This window comes from Oncorhynchus nerka, linkage group LG24 (assembly GCF_034236695.1).
Source record: "Oncorhynchus nerka isolate Pitt River linkage group LG24, Oner_Uvic_2.0, whole genome shotgun sequence".
Classification (NCBI taxonomy): Eukaryota; Metazoa; Chordata; class Actinopteri; order Salmoniformes; family Salmonidae; genus Oncorhynchus; species Oncorhynchus nerka.
The window spans coordinates 90,963,787-90,986,677 of NC_088419.1; the positions used below are offsets into that span (position 1 = coordinate 90,963,787).

Consider the following 22,891-nt stretch of genomic DNA (forward strand, 5'->3'; position numbering starts at 1 on the left):
GAAAAAGCTATATGCCTTTTCTGTAAGCTGTTGGTCTGAAACAAGGACATTTCATTCCATAACATTACAATGGGCGATATTTTGAGATATAATAATAATAAGAATAATACATTTAAAAAAGAAGGTAAAACAGATGACATGCTATTGTGATTCTGGGGGGGACCATGGCAACATGTATTTAGAATGGGAAAGAACATATTCAAATGAACATTTCAGACCACATATGTGAAGATACACACGTAGCCCATCTAGTCAGAGTTATGCTGCTCCATCATACATGTACAGACCTTTCATCTGACCTTTCATCTGCGCAGCGGGGTAGTGTCATGAGCAAAAAAAATGTTGATTTTTTTATTTAGAAAAAGTTATATACATTGATAACAATGTTAAAATTCAATCATGTACAAGAGTAGTAAATGTTTACAGTCAGAAAAGTAATTGTATTTGCCCTCTATTTTGGCACAAAATTTAAAATATTTAATCAACATCTCTAAATGTAATACTTTTTTTTTTATTTAATTTTGAAACAATACACAGAATGATGGTTACTCTGCTGCTGGATCACCAGCGTGCTCTGGCAAACCGCCTGGCAAACCGCATGTTTAGGTTATCAGAGTTTAAACTAAAACTACATTTTCCTAAATCAAGTGCTTATATTTTTTTCAGGGATCTCTGCCTCTATTTACAGTTAAAAGTTTTGATTAGTTTTAATACAAAATTAACAGTATGCATTTTAAAAATGGGAGTTCTATTCTCCCATGTCGTGCATTCAATTGTTGCTAATTATAGATGATCCCATGTGCTTTGGGTGTTGTGTTTTAATCAACAAAGCGAGTTGGCCGAGATACACAATTCTATTAGCATCAAATTAACAAACTATCAGCTTGGGGTTTGGATTCATGCACAAAACAAGTCAGAGCTTCGCCCCAGTAGTAGAGACAAAAAAGTTCAACATTTTTAGTTAAACCATGAATATCGTTGACATAATTATCCCAACACAGTATAATATGATGAATCATCAATCCAGCCAAGCTGGACGTGTTACCCCCTGACTGGAGCCATGGGTTACGGAAGGACCCCTCTCTCCTGTCTTAGAATACATCATGTGTTGATACTCCAGTATTCTCCTGCTGTGGGGGTTCGTTAGGGGTTTAAGTCCTTGACTATTGGTGATGAGCAAGGAGAGGAGACAGTCTAGTCCAGTCCAGTCCAGAGCAGTCTAGTCTAGTATAAACCAGTCCAGTCCCAGGGCAGTCTAGTCCAGTCCAGTCCCAGGGCAGTCTAGTCTAGTATAGACCAGTCCAGTCCTAGGGCAGTCTAGTCCAGTCCAGACCAGTCCAGTCCCAGGGCAGTCTAGTCCAGTCCAGAGCAGTCCAGTCCTAGGGCAGTCTAGTCCAGTCCAGACCAGTCCAGTCCAGAGCAGTCCAGTCCAGTCCAGAGCAGACTAGTCTAGTCCAGAGCATTCCAGACCAGACTAGTCCAGAATAGTCCAGACTAGTCCAGTCCAGGGCACTGAGGGTCTGGCTGGCTGTATAGTCAGGAGGGAGGAGGGCGGTCAGTCTGAGCAAGGCACTATGGGACAGAGCCCTGGCTACGAGCGCCGGTCCAGCTGCTACACTTTCACATCCAGCCAGCTGGTGGCAGTGAACACCACAGATCACAACGATAACAAGCATTCATTTAATCATCATGTCCATAAACTTGAAGAGCTGAAAAAAATATTGATTCACAAAGGGTCAGTTGTTTGTTTGTTGACAACTTGCTGCCCCCCCCCCCAAAAAAGATAATTTCAACTTCAGGTCAGACAGGTCAGTCAGGTAGCTTCTTTCCACCATCAAACACACCCGCACAACTCATGCCTCCCCGAGAAGTTACAATCTCCAATACTTGTTTCTGTTTATTATGGCACACAGGATTGTCCAGCTCTCTCAGGGAACAGTCCTTTAACCAGCGGAGGTATGCAAGCGTCCACACAGACCGCAACCGGTGGCGTTGATATAATAACATATTTTCACAGTAGAAAAATAATACATACAACATAAATGCAAACTGACAACAGAGAAATTAAAATAAAAAACACTTCTGGAAGATACATAAAATGTAATAAAAAACAAACAAATAAACGTATAGCCTCAAGCCTGAATGCCGTCCCATATTTTACTGACTTGAGCAGACAAGGAACACAGGAGAGATACACCTCCACCCACCAAAAACCAACCACTGAGGAGATCATCTATTCTGTCCATGATGAGCAGCGTGACCAAGACATGAGCTATAGAAGACTTTGGCTGTATGTATGTGATCAAAGAGATATGCATTCATGATGTGGACGACTCGGTCTTGATGCAGAATTTCACCAACAAAAAAAAAGCTCAAATGAATCAAGTCTTCACTAAAACAATGTATGTAGATAAGTAGAGCAACTATCAGATAGCTAAGTGGGTATGTTAAACTAGAAAACTGTTCATTTCAAAAGGACATCAAACCAAACCTGATGCTTGGGGATTCTGCACTTCTATGCAAATAAATGGAGCAGGAACCTAACCTTTTGTGCATGATAATCACCAGTCAAATAGGTTGTAGCCATAACACCACATTCTGGCCCGATTGACACCTTCCAATAACAGCTAACATTACTACTTAAATCAAGAGTTTGTGGCAATGTTTAAAACCCCTTTGAGGTTGTGCTTTACACTACACTGGGGATTCATCTACTTGGTTGTAAAGATGACTGACTCAACATGGGAGTGAAAACTTGCCGTTTGAGTTGGACCTCGTAGGATTCTATATTGTGATCGGAAGCTTGTTACGGTATGATGCTGTCACAGCAGTGGTCACGGGTGGGCAGTGTCCCGGTCCTCTGATTGGGCTGCAGAGATAACGACTGATATACGGAGAGAGATGCTGTAGTGATTCCTCCAAAACGCCTGAGGTAGACTGTGGTCAAACACACAGACCAGACAACAACCAACTCATTCTGACATTTATAGCTCTACTGTTAACAAAATAGTCTTTGTTTTTTTTTACCTGACTTTCAACATTTAAAAAAAGGTTTGACTAAAAAGCTAAACCGGGTTTTTTTTTTGTACAATGACAACGATCATAATAAAATAAATAAAATATGAATTATCTATAATTTCTTAAAGATATGGTGATTTGGTCATATGTAGAGATAAACACCCACCATTTAACTATCTGGACTGGTCATATGTAGAGATAAACACCCACCATTTAACTATCTGGACTGGTCATATGTAGAGATAAACACCCACCATTTAACTATCTGGACTGGTCATATGTAGAGATAAACACCCACCATTTAACTATCTGGACTGGTCATATGTAGAGATAAACACCCACCATTTAACTATCTGGACTGGTCATATGTAGAGATAAACACCCACCATTTAACTATCTGGACTGGTCATATGTAGAGATAAACACCCACCATTTAACTATCTGGACTGGTCATATGTAGAGATAAACACCCACCATTTAACTATCTGGACTGGTCATATGTAGAGATAAACACCCACCATTTAACTATCTGGACTGGTCATATGTAGAGAGACAGACTCCCAGCAAAAGATTGGAAGAGATATATATATTTTTTAACATCTTGAATTGTCGAGAATCAAAATGGTGGTTTTAACAGTTTCAACTTGGAGCGCCATTAGTAATCTGTGGACTTGCCATTCAAACCTTTACAACAGACCAACATCTTTCCCACAAAGCCCTCCCACTAGCCCGAAGTTCCCCATGGCAACAGATAGATAGAACTTTAAGTAGCAACGGTCATATCTTTTCCAACATCTCTAAACACCTCGTCATCTCTAAACACAACTTGGTATTTACGCGTATGGATTTAGCTCCCATCTAAGAGTCATATTTCTCTCCATCTGTCTAATATGCACACACACACACACACACACGTGGGGATTCATCTACTTGGTTGTAAAGATGACTGACTTAACATGGGAGTGAAAACTTGCCGTTTGAGTTGGACCTCGTGGGATTCTATATTGTGATCGCATTCTTGTCACGGTATGATGCTGTGTGTGTGTGTGTGTGTGTGTGTGTGTGTCAAACAAACAGTCTGTACAAATGTACATCCATCTCTCTGGTCTGTGGTTGGTCGAGAAGGCACTGGGTGGAGTCTGACGAGGTAACGGTTCCACCATCTCAGACACAGGCAGACGGGTTAGCAGAGATAACTGGGTGATGATGAATGGGCGGGTTTGGTTTAATAACATCAGGCCCATTACACTGAGCTCTAAACACTAGGGTCAAAGTGCTGAGTGGATGAATGCAGACCAGATTGACTTGCCCTTTAGCTCCAGTGTGTTTTTCTGTCCCTTATTGATGCTTCTGACAACAGACAATGAGTATCGCTGCCTTAGGCTAGAGGGAGGGATAAATGTGTGTAAACCACTAATGATCGGGTTATTTGTGCTTCTCATTGAAATGCTATGTAGACACTTCTCAATCAACCTCTGTCGTTAACACCAATGTGTGGTTTCCATCAGATAGACATACATTCTATGTGATTGTGTGTGTGGACTTTTAATTATTACTATTATTATTATTTTTATTTTTTTTTAAATCAGGACTTAGTCTTGTGCTGGGAAAAGCTGACAGGAATGTTGTGATGTCTGTTTGGAACATAGCAATATGACTGTACCCGGACAGAAGTTAACAACTTCATGACCCATCTTTAGATATTGGAGCGAAAGGTCACAAAATGAAAAACTGTGGTGTGATGTCTTCTAAAGTGGCAGGTAAAGGGATTGAGTTCAATATCTTCTACATTTAGGGAGGGAGAAAGGGTTGTGAATAAACGGGCACACGGCGAGGCCTAATAGAACGCCACGGACCACATCGTCGATAGCGGAATGTCGGGGGGGTACGTACAGCATTTCCTGACTCAAACACTACGTGTGATAGAGGGGATGTAATAGGATTAATAGTTACAGCCTCCCTCACCACCACCACCACCACCACCCCAGCTTCGCTCCACTAACCCCAACACATACACCGTCGAACGGCTCTTCTCTCTCTCCCTCTCTCTGCCGCCTGCTGTAGTCTCGGAATGCAATAGGAACTTTCCAGAACGTTCCGATCAAAAGCACTCAACCACAGTAACACGGAAAATTCCAACAGCAGCCTGATTGTGACCTCCTTCCTGTGTCAGCGAGCAGGACAGCCAATAGGCTGTCAGAACTTTCTGTTGTTATGTGTGTGTGTGTGTGTGTGGGGGGGTGAAGGGTGATGGTAGGGTCAGAACGAACCTAGACGTATGAGTACACAGGGCTGTGAAAGAGTAGAGATGATGCCAGGTAGCCCACGGGGCGGCAGGTAGCCTTGTGGTTAGGGCGTTGGACTAGTAACCGAAAAGTTGCAAGATCGAATCCCCGAGCTGACAAGGTAAAAATCTGTCGTTCTGCCCCTGAACAGGCAGTTAACCCACTGTTCCTAGACCGTCATTGTAAATAAGAATTTGTTCTTAACTGACTTGCCTAGTTAAATAAAGGTAAAATACAAAGTACTGCAGGGGATCTCTCTCTCAAGAACTGATGCTACGGGCCCTTGTCATACATCCACCTGTATAGGCTTCTGCCCCAATCTCCAGTCAGCTCAGGCTGGCTATAGATCAAATAGATGAGTCTCCTCTGACCTACAACCCTACAAACGCCCCTACCAATAGAAGACGACAATGAAGCACAATCGTCACAGGACAAGAAGAGCGGTCTGTCCAAGAAAGCAGACATCACATCTCTAGCCCCACTGATAATACCAACCAATCAATAGATCGTTAATGATCAACCATAGTTAAGAGAAATTAACATAGTCACATCAATGTTCAACAACAGATAACATGACGTCTAGACCATAGTTCTATCGGACCAAAAATACAACAGACAGGAAACCAAGGAGTTTCAGTTGGAGCAGATTTACCACCCAAACTCTTCCACTGACCGAAGAACAGCATTTGAAAGATGCCATGATTTTTCTAAAATGGTGGGCTGCCCTTTGATGCCGAGGAGAACTGGGTTCTCCTGTGGGTTGGACAGAGAAGTATGTGACGGTCTAAGACACAGAGCATCTATTAGTGTCATTTCCAGGGTTAGAAACATTAAGAATAAAATAAGAAAAATAATATCTTACAGGAAAGCCTCAGATGAAAACATTAAACATCAACTATTTACAAGAACATAAATATTGTATATATTATATATAAAATATTGATATTAAAAACAAAACAATATTCCATATATACTATATACAAAACCAGTCAAAAGTTTGAACACACCTACTGATTTCAGAGTTTTTAAATAAAAAAAAAATAAAAAACTATTTTCTAAACTGTAGAATAATAGTGAAGACATCAAAACTATTAAATAACACATATGGAATACCGTACCAAACATTTCTGTTAATCAAAATATATGTTATATTTGACCTTGTCCAAAGTAGCCACCCTTTGCCTTGATGAAAGCTTTGCACACTCTTGGCATTCTCTCAACCAGCTTCATGAGGTAGTCACCTGGAATGCATTTCAATTAATAATTGTGACTTGTTAAAAGTACATTTGTGGAATTTCTATCCTTCTTAATGAGTTTGAGCCAATCAGTTATGTTGTGATAAGGTAGGAGTGGTATACAGAAGATAGCCCTATTTGGTAACAGAACAACTCAAATAAGAGAAACAACAGTCCATCATTATAAGACATGAAGGTCAGTCAAAAAGGAAAATTTCAATAACTTTTAAAGTTTCTTCAAGTGCAGTTGCAAAAACCATCAAGCGCTACGATGAAACTGGCTCTCATGAGGACCATCATGGGAAAGGAAGACCCAGACTTACCTCTGCTGCAGAGGATAAGTTCATTAGAGTTACCAGCCTCAGATTGCAGCCCAAATAAATGCTACAGAGTTCAAGTAAGAGACACATCTCAACATCAACTGTTCAGAGGAGACTGCGTGAATCAGGCCTTCATGGTCAAATTGCTGCAAAGAAAGCACTACTATAGGACACCAATAAGAAGAAGAGACTTGCTTGGGCCAATAAACATGAGCAATGGACATTAGATCAGTGGAAATCTGTCCTTTGGTCTGAGGAGTCCAAATTTGAGATTTTTGGTTTTAACCGCCGTGTCTTTGTGAGACGCAGAGCAGGTGAACAGATGATCTCCGCATGTGTGGTTCCCACCGTGAAGCATGGAGGTGGTGGTGTGATGGTGCTTTGCTGGTGACACTGTCAGTGATTTGTTTAGAATTCAAGGCACACTAAACCAGCATGGCTACCACAGCATCCTGCATCGATACGCCATCCCATCTGGTTTGCACTTAGTGGGACTATCATTTGTTTTTCAACAGGACAATGACCTCAAACACACCTCATGCTGTGTAAGGGCTACTTGACCAAGAAGGAGAGTGATGGAATGCTGCATCAGATGACCTGGCCTTCACAATCATCCGACCTCAACCCAATTAAGATGGTTTGGGATGAGTTGGACCGCAGAGTGAAGAAAAAGCAGCCAACAACTGCTCAGCATATGTGGGAACACTTTCAAGATTGTTGGAAAAGCATTCCTCATGAAACTGGTTGAGAGAATGACAAGTGTGCAAAGCTGTCATCAAGGCAAAGGGTGGCTACTTTGAAGAATCTCAAATATAAAATATATTTTGAATTGTTTAACACTTTTTTGGTTACTACATTATTCCATGTGTGTTATTTCATAGTTTTGATGTCTTCACTATTATTCAACAATGTAGAAAATAGTAAATATAAAGAAAATCCCCGGAATGAGTAGGTGTCTCCAAACATTTGACTGGTACTGTATATTCTATATATATATATATTCTATACCCACTAAAATATATCAAAGCAGCAGCTATTGGTCAGTCGAAGGAACTGTTTTGTCCAACTTTAACTGTTTAAATATCCTTCAGCCATAACGAGGACACAGAAATAAAACAAAGAGATGAGACAAAAAAAAAAAGCGAATAAATTACAACTATTCACCAAACACCACAATAATCTGTGAAGTTTAGTATTCTGCAGAAAAAAAAGGAAAAAAATGTTCCTCTACAAATAGACATTTGTTCTAGGAGAGAGTCTATGCCGTCCCACAATTCCAAACTGTTTAGTCATTGTTCAAAGGAAAAGAACACAAGCATTGATACACTTCTCTTTGTTTATAAGCCACATATAAAAAGGCCACTATCTGAAAACATTTTCACTTGAAAACGAAACAGGAGAATGGAGGAGAGATGGGACAGCCTGGAGAGAGAGAGAGAGACAGAGAGGAGAGGAACAGAGAGAGAGAGAGACAGAGAGAGAGAGACAGAGAGAGACAGAGAGAGAGAGACAGAGAGAAGAGAGAGAGACGAAGAGAGGAGAGGTCTGGAGCAGCCTTATGGTTCTTTAAGCTGTGTGTTCACAGTTTTTTTTTTTTTTCCCCCCAGCGACCAGTCCTGGAAACTTGGCAATTGTGAAAAACAAAATAAAGAGAGTAGAAAGTTGTAGTAGATGATTCTGGATAAATGCGAAAATGTCTCAACATATACCAAAACGTTTGCATCCTGTGCCGCCATGTTTGGCAGCTGTGAGGAAGAAATGAAAAAAAAAGTCCTGAGATCTGTTTTTTTTTGTGTTTTTTTGAAGGGCTTCTGAAAGAGTAATACAATAAAAAATAAAAAATTAGAAAACGACAGAATCAAAGGAGCTGAAAAGAAGAGAAAATGTTAGGAAGGGCTGGATCTGGGCAACGATAAGATTCGTCCGTTTTTCTTGCCACCGTTCATGTGCGTGTAGGGCACGTGTTCCTCGTAGTTGCCCCTTAGGCCTTGACTAGGTCCCTCATCTCTGGACAGACTGTCTCTGTCCTCTCTCTGGGAGTAGGACGACGGGTCCAGTGGGATGCTCTCCATGTTCTCCAGGTCCAAGTCAAACTCCTCCGTCTCCGGGGGCTTGTTCTCCTCGCTGTAGAAGAAGGACACCTCCTGGAAACTGGGGTGAAGGTCCTCCTTTAACATCTCGATGATTTCCTGGAAGGTGGGACGCATCTTGGGGTTGTACTGCCAGCACATAGACATCAGGTTGTGGCTGAGGGAGGAGGAGAGGGAGAAAGATGGAGGAGAAGGAGAAAGATGAATGAACGAGAGGGAATCTATGTGCTACGTGCACAAGCAGCTCACCTCTGTTAGTCCCCATTGAAACACAACTAGCCCTGGAATATTGTATGCATGTAGTAGTTGGTAACTCAAACTGTTAACCAATTCAAAATAATATACATAGTGTACTTTGTATGCTTGGTAGTGGATATCAACGTAAAAGACAACAGATCCCACAATGCACTAAAAGTCTAGTGTTTGAGACACTTACATCCTCTGTTCACAGTTCTCTGGTCTGTCCAGGTATCCTCCGTCCATGACGAACTTGAGGACCTGCTCATTGGACAGGCCCTGGTACGGCTGCTCTGCCAGGGTACTGACCTCCCACAACACCACGCCAAACGACCTGGGGTCAGACAGACAGACATGACCGGATAGATATTATCTCAAGACAAAAAAATAAAATTAAAATAAAACAGGATGTGAATAAGGAAATAAAAGACTAGTGGCCTCAAATTCAACTCTGGACCTTGAAACCAGTTAATCTGCTTCATTTTAATTGTTTACGGGTCTGATTTAGAGCTGGGACATTAGGTGGGTACAATTAATCATCAGGTAGAACAGCAAACCAGCAGTAGTCTGGATCTCGCAGGCCGTAGCTAGGGTTAGATTTGAATCCCCCCCTGGACTAGTGTAACAGAATAAAACAATGCTGACAGAGTTACTGTAGACACAAAGGGGGCTGTAACAGGGGGAGGGGGGATGAGGTTCTTGCTCATCAAGAGATTGAATAGAGTGGCTGAAACAGGTCGAGTCGACAGGCCTTTATGACATCAGCGACAGCCCAGGTGTATCCTCTTCCTCACCAGCAGTCTGAATGTGCGGTGAACACTCCGTCTTTGAGCGACTCAGGAGCCATCCACCTGACAGGAAGTAGACCCTTCCCTCCCTTGCGGTAGTAGTCAGTCTCGTAGATATCTCGGGTCATACCAAAGTCTGGAGAAACACAGTCGTTTATATATATAAATATCAACCACAGGCACACACACAAGCCGCTTTGCTACTATACAGCATTCTACCACTCCTGAATTATTAACCCAAGTCTCATACACCAGGCATGATGTACTTGTTGAAACTGTACCATCGCAGAGAGAATCACATGTACTGTACCATCACAGAGAGAATCACATGTTTGGTACCTTCACAGAGAGAATCACATGTTTGGTACAGTCTTAATGTACTGTACCTTCACAGAGAGAATCACATGTTTGGTACAGTCTTAATGTACTGTACCATCACAGAGAGAATCACGTTTGGTACTGTCTTAATGTACTGTACCATCACAGAGAGAATCACATGTTCGGTACAGTCTTAATGTACTGTACCATCACAGAGAGAATCACATGTTCGGTACAGTCTTAATGTACTGTACCATCACAGAGAGAATCACATGTTCGGTACCATCACAGAGAGAATCACATGTTCGGTACCATCACAGAGAGAATCACGTGTTCGGTACAGTCTTAATGTACTGTACCATCACAGAGAGAATCACGTGTTCGGTACAGTCTTAATGTACTGTACCATCACAGAGAGAATCACGTGTTCGGTACAATCTTAATGTACTGTACCATCACAGAGAGAATCACGTTTGGTACCATCACAGAGAGAATCACATGTTCGGTACTGTCTTAATGTACTGTACCATCACAGAGAGAATCACGTGTTCGGTACAATCTTAATGTACTGTACCATCACAGAGAGAATCACATGTTCGGTACCATCACAGAGAGAATCACGTGTTCGGTACGGTCTTAATGTACTGTACCATCACAGAGAGAATCACGTGTTCGGTACAGTCTTAATGTACTGTACCATCACAGAGAGAATCACGTGTTCGGTACAGTCTTAATGTACTGTACCATCACAGAGAGAATCACGTGTTCGGTACAATCTTAATGTACTGTACCATCACAGAGAGAATCACGTGTTCGGTACAATCTTAATGTACTGTACCATCACAGAGAGAATCACGTGTTCAGTACTGTCTTAATGTACTGTACCATCACAGAGAGAATCACGTGTTCGGTACCATCACAGAGAGAATCACATGTTCGGTACCATTCAGAGAGAATCACGTGTTCGGTACAGTCTTAATGTACTGTACCATCACAGAGAGAATCACGTGTTCGGTACATTCTTAATGTACTGTACCATCACAGAGAGAATCACATTTGGTACCATCACAGAGAGAATCACGTGTTCGGTACAGTCTTAATGTACTGTACCATCACAGAGAGAATCACATGTTCGGTACAGTCTTAATGTACTGTACCATCACAGAGAGAATCACATGTTCGGTACCATCACAGAGAGAATCACATGTTCGGTACCATCACAGAGAGAATCACGTGTTCGGTACAGTCTTAATGTACTGTACCATCACAGAGAGAATCACGTGTTCGGTACAGTCTTAATGTACTGTACCATCACAGAGAGAATCACGTGTTCGGTACAATCTTAATGTACTGTACCATCACAGAGAGAATCACATGTTCGGTACCATCACAGAGAGAATCACGTGTTCGGTACAGTCTTAATGTACTGTACCATCACAGAGAGAATCACGTGTTCGGTACAATCTTAATGTACTGTACCATCACAGAGAGAATCACGTGTTCGGTACATTCTTAATGTACTGTACCATCACAGAGAGAATCACGTGTTCGGTACAATCTTAATGTACTGTACCATCACAGAGAGAATCACGTGTTCGGTACTGTCTTAATGTACTGTACCATCACAGAGAGAATCACGTGTTCGGTACAATCTTAATGTACTGTACCATCACAGAGAGAATCACGTGTTCGGTACAATCTTAATGTACTGTACCATCACAGAGAGAATCACGTTTGGTACCATCACAGAGAGAATCACATGTTCGGTACTGTCTTAATGTACTGTACCATCACAGAGAGAATCACATTTGGTACCATCACAGAGAGAATCACATGTTCAGTACTGTCTTAATGTACTGTACCATCACAGAGAGAATCACATTTGGTACCATCACAGAGAGAATCACATGTTCAGTACTGTCTTAATGTACTGTACCTCCTATCTTGACGGTGTTGTCCTCAGCCACCATGCAGTTCCTGGCAGCCAGATCTCTGTGGACAAACTTCTTGGCGTTGAGGTAGGCCATGCCGTCTGCTATCTCCCCCGCCATCTGGATCATCTCCTTCAGTGTGGGAGGGGGCTTCCCTGTGGGGTTACTCTCCGAGTCTGGACGGAGGGCCCGCAAGAAGCTCTTCAGATCCCCGTGGGTCATCAGCTCCATCACCACCAGAGTCGGCTGGCCCTTAGACACCACACCCAGCAGACGCACCTACAGACAGGGAGAACAGGGAGAGTTGGTCACTACACTACAGACAGAGAGAACAGGGAGACTTAGTCACTACACTACAGACAGAGAGAACAGGGAGACTTAGTCGCTACACTACAGACAGAGAGAGTTAGTCACTACAATACAGACATAGAGAACAGGGAGAGTTAGTCACTACACTACAGACAGAGAGAGTTAGTCACTACAATACAGACAGAGAACAGGGAGATTTAGTCACTACACTACAGACAGAGAGAGTTAGTCACTACAGACATAGAGAAAAGGGAGACTTAGTCACTACAATACAGACAGAGAACAGGGAGACTTAGTCACTACACTACAGACAGAGAACAGGGAGACTTAGTCACTACACTACAGACAGGGAGATTTAGCCACTACACTACAGACAGAGAGAACAGGGAGACTTAGTCACTACACTACAGACAGGGAGATTTAGCCACTACACTACAGACAGAATAGGGAGACTTAGTCACTACACTACAGACAGAATAGGGAGACTTAGTCACTACACTACAGACAGAGAGAACAGAGAGAGTTGGTCACTACACTACAGACAGAGAGAGTTAGTCACTTCACTACAGACAGAGAGAAGAGGGAGACTTAGTCACTTCACTACAGACAGAGAGACTTAGTCACTACACTACAGACAGAGAGAGTTAGTCACTACACTGCAGACAGAGAAAACAGGGAGACTTAGTCACTACACTACAGACAGAGAGAGTTGGTCACTACACTACAGACAGAGAGTTAGTCACTACACTACAGACAGAGAGAGTTAGTCACTACACTACAGACAGAGAAAACAGGGAGACTTAGTCACTACACTACAGACAGAGAACAGGGAGATTTAGTCACTACAGACAGAGAACAGGGAGATTTAGTCACTACAGACAGAGAGAACAGGGAGACTTAGTCACTACACTACAGACAGAGAGAGTTAGTCACTACACTACAGACAGAGAAAACAGGGAGACTTAGTCACTACACTACAGACAGAGAACAGGGAGATTTAGTCACTACACTACAGACAGAGAACAGGGAGATTTAGTCACTACAGACAGAGAGAACAGGGAGACTTAGTCACTACACTACAGACAGAGAGAGTTAGTCACTACACTACAGACAGAGAAAACAGGGAGACTTAGTCACTACACTACAGACAGAGAACAGGGAGATTTAGTCACTACACTACAGACAGAGAGAACAGGGAGACTTAGTCACTACACTACAGACAGAGGGAGATTTAGCCACTACACTACAGACAGAGAGAACAGGGAGACTTAGTCACTACACTACAGACAGAGAACAGGGAGATTTAGTCACTACACTACAGACAGAGAGAACATGGAGACTTAGTCACTACACTACAGACAGGGAGATTTAGCCACTACACTACAGACAGAGAGAACAGGGAGACTTAGTCACTACACTACAGACAGAGAACAGGGAGATTTAGTCACTACACTACAGACAGAGAGAACATGGAGACTTAGTCACTACACTACAGACAGGGAGACTTAGTCACTACACTACAGACAGAGAGAACAGGGAGACTTAGTCACTACACTACAGACAGAGAGAGTTAGTCACTACACTACAGACAGAGAAAACAGGGAGACTTAGTCACTACACTACAGACAGAGAACAGGGAGATTTAGTCACTACAGACAGAGAGAACAGGGAGACTTAGTCACTACACTACAGACAGAGAACAGGGAGATTTAGTCACTACACTACAGACAGAGAGAACATGGAGACTTAGTCACTACACTACAGACAGAGAGAACAGGGAGACTTAGTCACTACACTACAGACAGGGAGATTTAGTCACTACACTACAGACAGAATAGGGAGACTTAGTCACTACACTACAGACAGAGAGAACAGAGAGAGTTGGTCACTACACTACAGACAGAGAGAACATGGAGACTTAGTCACTACACTACAGACAGAGAGAGTTAGTCACTTCACTACAGACAGAGAGACTTAGTCACTACACTACAGACAGAGAGTTAGTCACTACACTGCAGACAGAGAGAACAGGGAGACTTAGTCACTACACTACAGACAGAGAACAGGGAGACTTAGTCGCTACACTACAGACAGCGAACAGGGAGACTTAGTCGCTACACTACAGACAGAGAACAGGGAGACTTAGTCACTACACTACAGACAGAGAACAGGGAGACTTAGTCACTACACTACAGACAGAGAGAACAGGGAGACTTAGTCACTACACTACAGACAGGGAGATTTAGCCACTACACTACAGACAGAGAGAACAGGGAGACTTAGTCACTACACTACAGACAGGGAGATTTAGCCACTACACTACAGACAGAGAGAACATGGAGACTTAGTCACTACACTACAGACAGACAGAACAGGGAGAATTAGTCACTACACTACAGACAGAGAGAATTAGTCACTACACTACAGAGAACAGAGATAATTAGTCACTACACTACAGAGAACAGAGATAATTAGTCACTACACTACAGACAGAGAGAATTAGTCACCATGCTACAGAGAACAGAGATAATTAGTCACTAAACTACAGACAGAGAGAACAGGGAGAATTAGTCACTACACTACAGAGAACAGAGATAATTAGTCACTAAACTACAGACAGAGAGAACAGGGAGAATTAGTCACTACACTACAGACAGAGAGAATTAGTCACTACACTACAGAGAACAGAGATAATTAGTCACTACGCTACAGACAGAGAGAATTAGTCACCATGCTACAGAGAACAGAGATAATTAGTCACTAAACTACAGACAGAGAGAACAGGGAGAATTAGTCACTACACTACAGACAGAGATAATTAGTCACTACACTACAGAGAACAGAGATAATTAGTCACTACACTACAGAGAACAGAGATAATTAGTCACTACACTACAGAGAACAGAGATAATTAGTCACTACACTACAGAGAACAGAGATAATTAGTCACTACACTACAGAGAACAGAGAGAATTAGTCACTACACTACAGAGAACAGAGAGAATTAGTCACTACACTACAGAGAACAGAGAGAATTAGTCACTACACTACAGAGAACAGAGAGAATTAGTCACTACACTACAGAGAACAGAGATAATTAGTCACTACACTACAGAGAACAGAGAGAATTAGTCACTACACTACAGAGAACAGAGAGAATTAGTCACTACACTACAGAGAACAGGGAGAGTTAAGAACATTAAAATGTATATATATATACACATTTCTCTACATAATAACTTGAGAAAATCTACTCAATTTAAAGATGGACTCCACAATGGGGGAAACAGCGCCAACGTCCCCCCCTGTTATTGTTTTGTTGACCAAGCGGAGGTGAGGAGCGTCGTGTCATGTGCAGTACATATTCTGAGAGTAATATATTATATAATAGTTAATAATGAAAGTGAATGAATAGGTTTCTTACCACGTGGTGGCAGCTGAAGGCCTTCATGACGGAGGCTTCGTTGAGGAACTCTATCCTCTCTCTCAGACTGGCCGACTCGTTGACCGTCTTCACTGCCACGCGCGTGTCCGGCTCGCCCTTCACGATGTCCTTGGCGACGCCCTCGTAGACCATGCCAAACGAGCCCTGACCCAGCTCCTTGAGGATGTTGATCTTTTCCCTCGCCACCTCCCAGTCATCCGGTATGTATACTACACCACACAAAGGGAACAAAGTTCTCCTATTAGTTCACTACTTAATGTACTTCATACCTAATGTACTTCATAACACTGTTTGTTTGTTTTATAGCACATACACCACCTCACAGGAAAACAAAACCCGCTGGAACGGTTTGAGGTGGGGTTCGTGGTTGTCCTTACCGTCGCTAGCGCTCAGGTACTCCGGGTTGGACGAGGCGATCAGAGGTCCAGTGGGTCCCTCAATTTGTCTGATACACACAGTCAAAATTAGAGTCAACGATATCCTTGCATATTTGTTTATTTGTCTTACCAAGCCATCATTGTAAATAATTACCTGCCTGGTAAAAATAAAAAGGCTAAATAAATAAAATGATACCAAAAAAAAAATCTAAATCAATCAAATCTTACTTTTTCTTATAGACCATGAAGACTCCGCCTCCCACGAAGAGCAACAGGATGAAGCAGATGACTGGGCCAATGATAATGTTCAGTGAAACAATGTCCTCTGCAACAAACACAGCAGCCATTGGTCAGTCACTGTTTAAATGTGTCCAGAGTATGCTGTGCTCCCCCAGAGCCTGTTGTTTTGTGTATGTGTGTGTGTGGGGGGGGGGGGGGGGGGGGGTGATGTTCTTTTATTGTCATGTTTTTCTGACGCGTGTGAAAAAAATAAAAAAGTGCAATAAATATATCGCAAAAAAATATATATAATTTTAGACAAAGTAAGTACATTGGCCCAGGCGGGCAGGACTTACTGTCGGGCATGAAGAAATAGGTGGGTTTAGTCCAGGAGCCATTCCCTGCCAGCGAGGTGGCACGGATCTTCACAGTGTAGTTCCCAGGATGCACCACACGAAGCCTGCAGCCTCCGATCTGGGCGTAGGTCTTCCTGGACACGCAGTGATGCAGCTCCTGGAACACAGATTAATACTCGGTTATAGAGTGGTTATAGAGTGGTTATAGAGTGGTTATAGAGTGGTTATAGAGTGGTTATAGAGTGGTTATAGAGTGGTTATAGAGTGGTTATAGAGTGGTTATAGAGTGGTTATAGAGTGGTTATATAGTGGTTATAGAGTGGTTATAGAGTGGTTATATAGTGGTTATATAGTGGTTATATAGTGGTTATAGAGTGGTTATATAGTGGTTATATAGTGGTTATAGAGTGGTTATAGCAAGGTAATTCCACTAAATCACAGCGTTGTATAAAGGGTGTGACTGTGAGTATCAGGGTTTATAATAGACGAGGCGTCGCTGGCCGTAACAACAACGTCTGTGAATCAAAGCTTTCAACCTCGCATACTAACACTCAATCTTGTCAATATATTATCTTACATACAAAAAAAAATAAGAAGCATATGTAATTACCTTTCACAATTAAATATTTGTCCAGATTTCTTTAAGCCACTGACTGTCAGTAAAAAGTGCAAAGCATTGTCATTGCAGAGGAATCAAAGCTCTTAATTCCTTGGTTACTGAGACATCTATTTGTTTACACGAGGGGGGGGGGTGCAGTTCCTGTTTCAATCGCCATGGTAACAGATCTACTACAGGCTCCCTGGGTAAGACGGTGCAGTAGTGAATACCAATGAGTGATGAGTCCACACATTCACCACAGCAAACCACACACACACACACACACACACACACACACACACACTACAGGGGGTGACAATCAGAACTATAGACAAATCATACATTTTCTTTCATAATTGCTGTGGCTGTTTTTCAGCATAATGCACAAGACCATGATTATGAGCCCTGACAATATGGTTGAAAAACAACTAGCCAGTATCAAATTCAGACTGTAGCAACCAGGTATGCACCTGATAAACTAATCCTGGCCCAAATAATAGTCCCTCAAATAACCCCAGTCACTGCCCTTTCCTAGCCAAACACCTACAAATGACTACTCCGTAAACTCACATCAACAAACATCCAAAACAAGAAAGAGCAAGGGGGAAATGGATTGATAGAAACAGTTATTTGATTCTAGTATTGGTCCTGACCTCAGGGTCACCTATATATCCTCTTGTAGCTGAGTCTAGTATTGGTACTGACCTCAGGGTCACCTATCCTCCTGTAGCTGAGTCTAGTATTGGTACTGACCTCAGGGTCACCTATCCTCCTGTAGCTGAGTCTAGTATTGGTCCTGACCTCAGGGTCACCTATCCTCCTGTAGCTGAGACTAGTATTGGTCCTGACCTCAGGGTCACCTATCCTCCTGTAGCTGAGACTAGTATTGGTCCTGACCTCAGGGTCTCCTATCTATCCTCCTGTAGTTGATTCTAGTATTGGTCCTGACCTCAGGGTCTCCTATCCTCCTGTAGTTGATTCTAGTATTGGTCCTGACCTCAGGGTCTCCTATCCTCCTGTAGTTGATTCTAGTATTGGTCCTGACCTCAGGGTCACCTATCTATCCTCCAGTATTTGATTCTAGTATTGGTCCTGACCTCAGGGTCACCTATCCTCCTGTAGTTGATTCTAGTATTGGTACTGACGTCAGGGTATCCTATCTATCCTCCTGTAGTTGATTCTAGTATTGGTCCTGACCTCAGGGTCTCCTATCCTCCTGTAGTTGATTCTAGTATTGGTCCTGACCTCAGGGTCACCTATCCTCCTGTAGTTGATTCTAGTATTGGTCCTGACCTCAGGGTCACCTATCCTCCTGTAGTTGATTCTAGTATTGGTCCTGACCTCAGGGTCACCTATCCTCCTGTAGTTGATTCTAGTATTGGTACTGACCTCAGGGTCACCTATCCTCCTGTAGTTGATTATAGTATTGGTCCTGACCTCAGGGTCACCCATCCTCCTGTAGTTGATTATAGTATTGGTACTGACCTCAGGGTCACCTATCCTCCTGTAGTTGATTATAGTATTGGTACTGACCTCAGGGTCACCTATCCTCCTGTAGTTGATTATAGTATTGGTACTGACCTCAGGGTCACCCATCCTCCTGTAGTTGATTATAGTATTGGTACTGACCTCAGGGTCTCCTATCCTCCTGTAGTTGATTATAGTATTGGTACTGACCTCAGGGTCTCCTATCCTCCTGTAGTTGATTATAGTATTGGTACTGACCTCAGGGTCTCCTATCCTCCTGTAGTTGATTCTAGTATTGGTACTGACCTCAGGGTCACCTATCCTCCTGTAGTTGATTATAGTATTGGTACTGACCTCAGGGTCACCTATCCTCCTGTAGTTGATTATAGTATTGGTACTGACCTCAGGGTCTCCTATCCTCCTGTAGTTGATTATAGTATTGGTACTGACCTCAGGGTCTCCTATCCTCCTGTAGTTGATTATAGTATTGGTACTGACCTCAGGGTCTCCTATCCTCCTGTAGTTGATTATAGTATTGGTACTGACCTCAGGGTCACCTATCCTCCTGTAGTTGATTATAGTATTGGTCCTGACCTCAGGGTCACCTATCCTCCTGTAGTTGATTATAGTATTGGTACTGACCTCAGGGTCTCCTATCCTCCTGTAGTTGATTATAGTATTGGTACTGACCTCAGGGTCTCCTATCCTCCTGTAGTTGATTCTAGTATTGGTACTGACCTCAGGGTCACCTATCCTCCTGTAGTTGATTCTAGTATTGGTACTGACCTCAGGGTCACCCATCCTCCTGTAGTTGATTCTAGTATTGGTACTGACCTCAGGGTCACCTATCCTCCTGTAGTTGATTCTAGTATTGGTACTGACCTCAGGGTCACCTATCCTCCTGTAGTTGATTATAGTATTGGTCCTGACCTCAGGGTCACCCATCCTCCTGTAGTTGATTATAGTATTGGTACTGACCTCAGGGTCACCCATCCTCCTGTAGTTGATTCTAGTATTGGTCCTGACCTCAGGGTCACCCATCCTCCTGTAGTTGATTATAGTATTGGTACTGACCTCAGGGTCACCTATCCTCCTGTAGTTGATTCTAGTATTGGTACTGACCTCAGGGTCACCTATCCTCCTGTAGTTGATTCTAGTATTGGTCCTGACCTCAGGGTCACCCATCCTCCTGTAGTTGATTATAGTATTGGTACTGACCTCAGGGTCACCTATCCTCCTGTAGTTGATTCTAGTATTGGTACTGACCTCAGGGTCTCCTATCCTCCTGTAGTTGATTATAGTATTGGTACTGACCTCAGGGTCTCCTATCCTCCTGTAGTTGATTATAGTATTGGTACTGACCTCAGGGTCACCTATCCTCCTGTAGTTGATTATAGTATTGGTCCTGACCTCAGGGTCACCTATCCTCCTGTAGTTGATTATAGTATTGGTACTGACCTCAGGGTCACCTATCCTCCTGTAGTTGATTATAGTATTGGTACTGACCTCAGGGTCTCCTATCCTCCTGTAGTTGATTATAGTATTGGTACTGACCTCAGGGTCTCCTATCCTCCTGTAGTTGATTATAGTATTGGTACTGACCTCAGGGTCTCCTATCCTCCTGTAGTTGATTATAGTATTGGTACTGACCTCAGGGTCACCTATCCTCCTGTAGTTGATTATAGTATTGGTACTGACCTCAGGGTCTCCTATCCTCCTGTAGTTGATTATAGTATTGGTACTGACCTCAGGGTCACCTATCCTCCTGTAGTTGATTCTAGTATTGGTCCTGACCTCAGGGTCACCCATCGTCCTGTAGTTGATTATAGTATTGGTACTGACCTCAGGGTCACCTATCCTCCTGTAGTTGATTCTAGTATTGGTCCTGACCTCAGGGTCACCTATCCTCCTATAGTTGATTATAGTATTGGTACTGACCTCAGGGTCTCCTATCCTCCTGTAGTTGATTCTAGTATTGGTACTGACCTCAGGGTCTCCTATCCTCCTGTAGTTGATTCTAGTATTGGTACTGACCTCAGGGTCACCCATCCTCCTGTAGTTGATTATAGTATTGGTACTGACCTCAGGGTCTCCTATCCTCCTGTAGTTGATTCTAGTATTGGTACTGACCTCAGGGTCTCCTATCCTCCTGTAGTTGATTCTAGTATTGGTACTGACCTCAGGGTCTCCTATCCTCCTGTAGTTGATTCTAGTATTGGTACTGACCTCAGGGTCTCCTATCCTCCTGTAGTTGATTATAGTATTGGTACTGACCTCAGGGTCTCCTATCCTCCTGTAGTTGATTCTAGTATTGGTACTGACCTCAGGGTCTCCTATCCTCCTGTAGTTGATCTCGTACAGGATGATCATGCCGTTGGGGGCTTTGGGTTCCAGCCACTTGATGTGGACAGAGTCTGGGTTCTCCAACACAATCTCATGGCTCACCTGGCCCACAATGTCATCAGCTTTCTCTGCAGGGAGAGGAGAACACAGGCAGAACCATCATTAGTGTGTGTGACTGTGTACAGCCTTACCCTCGGGCATGGTGTAGTCTGTTACTGTGTACAGCCTTACCATCTGGCATGGTGTAGTCTGTTACTGTGTACAGCCTTACCCTCTGGCATGGTGCAGTCTGTTACTGTGTACAGCCTTACCCTCTGGCATGGTGTAGTCTGTTACTGTGTACAGCCTTACCCTCTGGCATGGTGTAGTCTGTTACTGTGTACAGCCTTACCCTCTGGCATGGTGCAGTCTGTTACTGTGTACAGCCTTACCCTCTGGCATGGTGCAGTCTGTTAGTGTGTACAGCCTTACCCTCTGGCATGGTGCAGTCTGTTACTGTGTACAGCCTTACCCTCTGGCATGGTGCAGTCTGTTACTGTGTACAGCCTTATCCTCTGGCATGGTGCAGTCTGTTACTGTGTACAGCCTTACCCTCTGGCATGCTGTAGTCTGTTACTGTGTACAGCCTTACCCTCTGGCATGGTGCAGTCTGTTAGTGTGTACAGCCTTACCCTCTGGCATGGTGCGTGCGCTGACGTAAGTGGCCATGCTGCAGCGTTGGGAGTCCGAGGGGTGGTTACAACCATGGATCTCTATCTGGTAGCTGGTGAAGTGGCGCAGGTTGGAGATGACGGTTGACTCCTTGGCGAACACCACAAGTGTCACCTTGGAGCCCTCCGCCCCCTCGCCCTCTGGGCTGGGCGTGGTCGACGCGTTGGGCAGGGTGGGGGGAGTGGTCAGGAAGGGAGGCAGGGTGGCGTTGGCCACACCCACCGAGCGGCGCCGACGAGACGGTCTGAAGAAGAAAAGGGTGGAGAGGCCAGGGGAGATGAGGCGTGTTACACAGGAACAAAGAGCGAAGACTAAAAAAAGGTCTAAGCGGAAGGAAAGTCATTGAAAACTTTCACAATAATCAAAGACCTGGTTGTCCTATGGGACTAACCTACCTACCATACAGACCTCTGCTGAAGATCCACGTTAGTTTCTCCAACCTAGAAAGCCCATTGTAACAACCCAACACAGCACCTAAATCAAAAGGTGTTTAACCTTTGACCTACTGTTCTCCATGCAAGGTTAGGTGAAGAGAGAAAAAGGCATTTTGTGAGGTAGAGTCTATAGTAAGTAGTCTCGTCCTCTGGTCACAAGGTCCTTTAACTCAGCCTGACGTTTACAACACCAATCTACTGACTCGGAGCGCCAAGTCTAGGTCCAAGAGGCTTCTAAACAGCTTCTACCCCCAAGCCATAAGACTCCTGAATGCCTAATCAAATTGCTACCCAGACTATTTGCATAGCCCCCACACATTGACTCTGTACCGGTACCCCCTGTATATAGCCTCCACATTGACTCTGTACCGGTACCCCCTGTATATAGCCCCCACACATTGACTCTGTAC

General features: G+C 43.4%; 1 protein-coding gene across 1 annotated transcript in view; it reads right to left on the reverse strand.

Moving 5' to 3' along the window:
* Positions 1 to 337: 337 nt before the first annotated feature.
* The window catches only part of LOC115123186 (insulin receptor-like), a 183,405-nt gene continuing 160,851 nt past the window's right edge, over positions 338 to 22,891 (reverse strand). Inside the window, exons 11-20 of the mRNA XM_065009309.1 lie at positions 22,008 to 22,291; positions 21,316 to 21,464; positions 16,929 to 17,085; positions 16,582 to 16,678; positions 16,354 to 16,421; positions 15,956 to 16,185; positions 12,228 to 12,501; positions 9,980 to 10,109; positions 9,385 to 9,519; positions 338 to 9,105 (exon numbers count right to left, since the gene is read on the reverse strand). Of these exons, the coding sequence (XP_064865381.1) occupies positions 8,745 to 9,105; positions 9,385 to 9,519; positions 9,980 to 10,109; positions 12,228 to 12,501; positions 15,956 to 16,185; positions 16,354 to 16,421; positions 16,582 to 16,678; positions 16,929 to 17,085; positions 21,316 to 21,464; positions 22,008 to 22,291 (1,885 nt within the window). The 3' untranslated portion in view covers positions 338 to 8,744. The remainder of the gene's footprint in view (positions 9,106 to 9,384; positions 9,520 to 9,979; positions 10,110 to 12,227; positions 12,502 to 15,955; positions 16,186 to 16,353; positions 16,422 to 16,581; positions 16,679 to 16,928; positions 17,086 to 21,315; positions 21,465 to 22,007; positions 22,292 to 22,891) is intronic.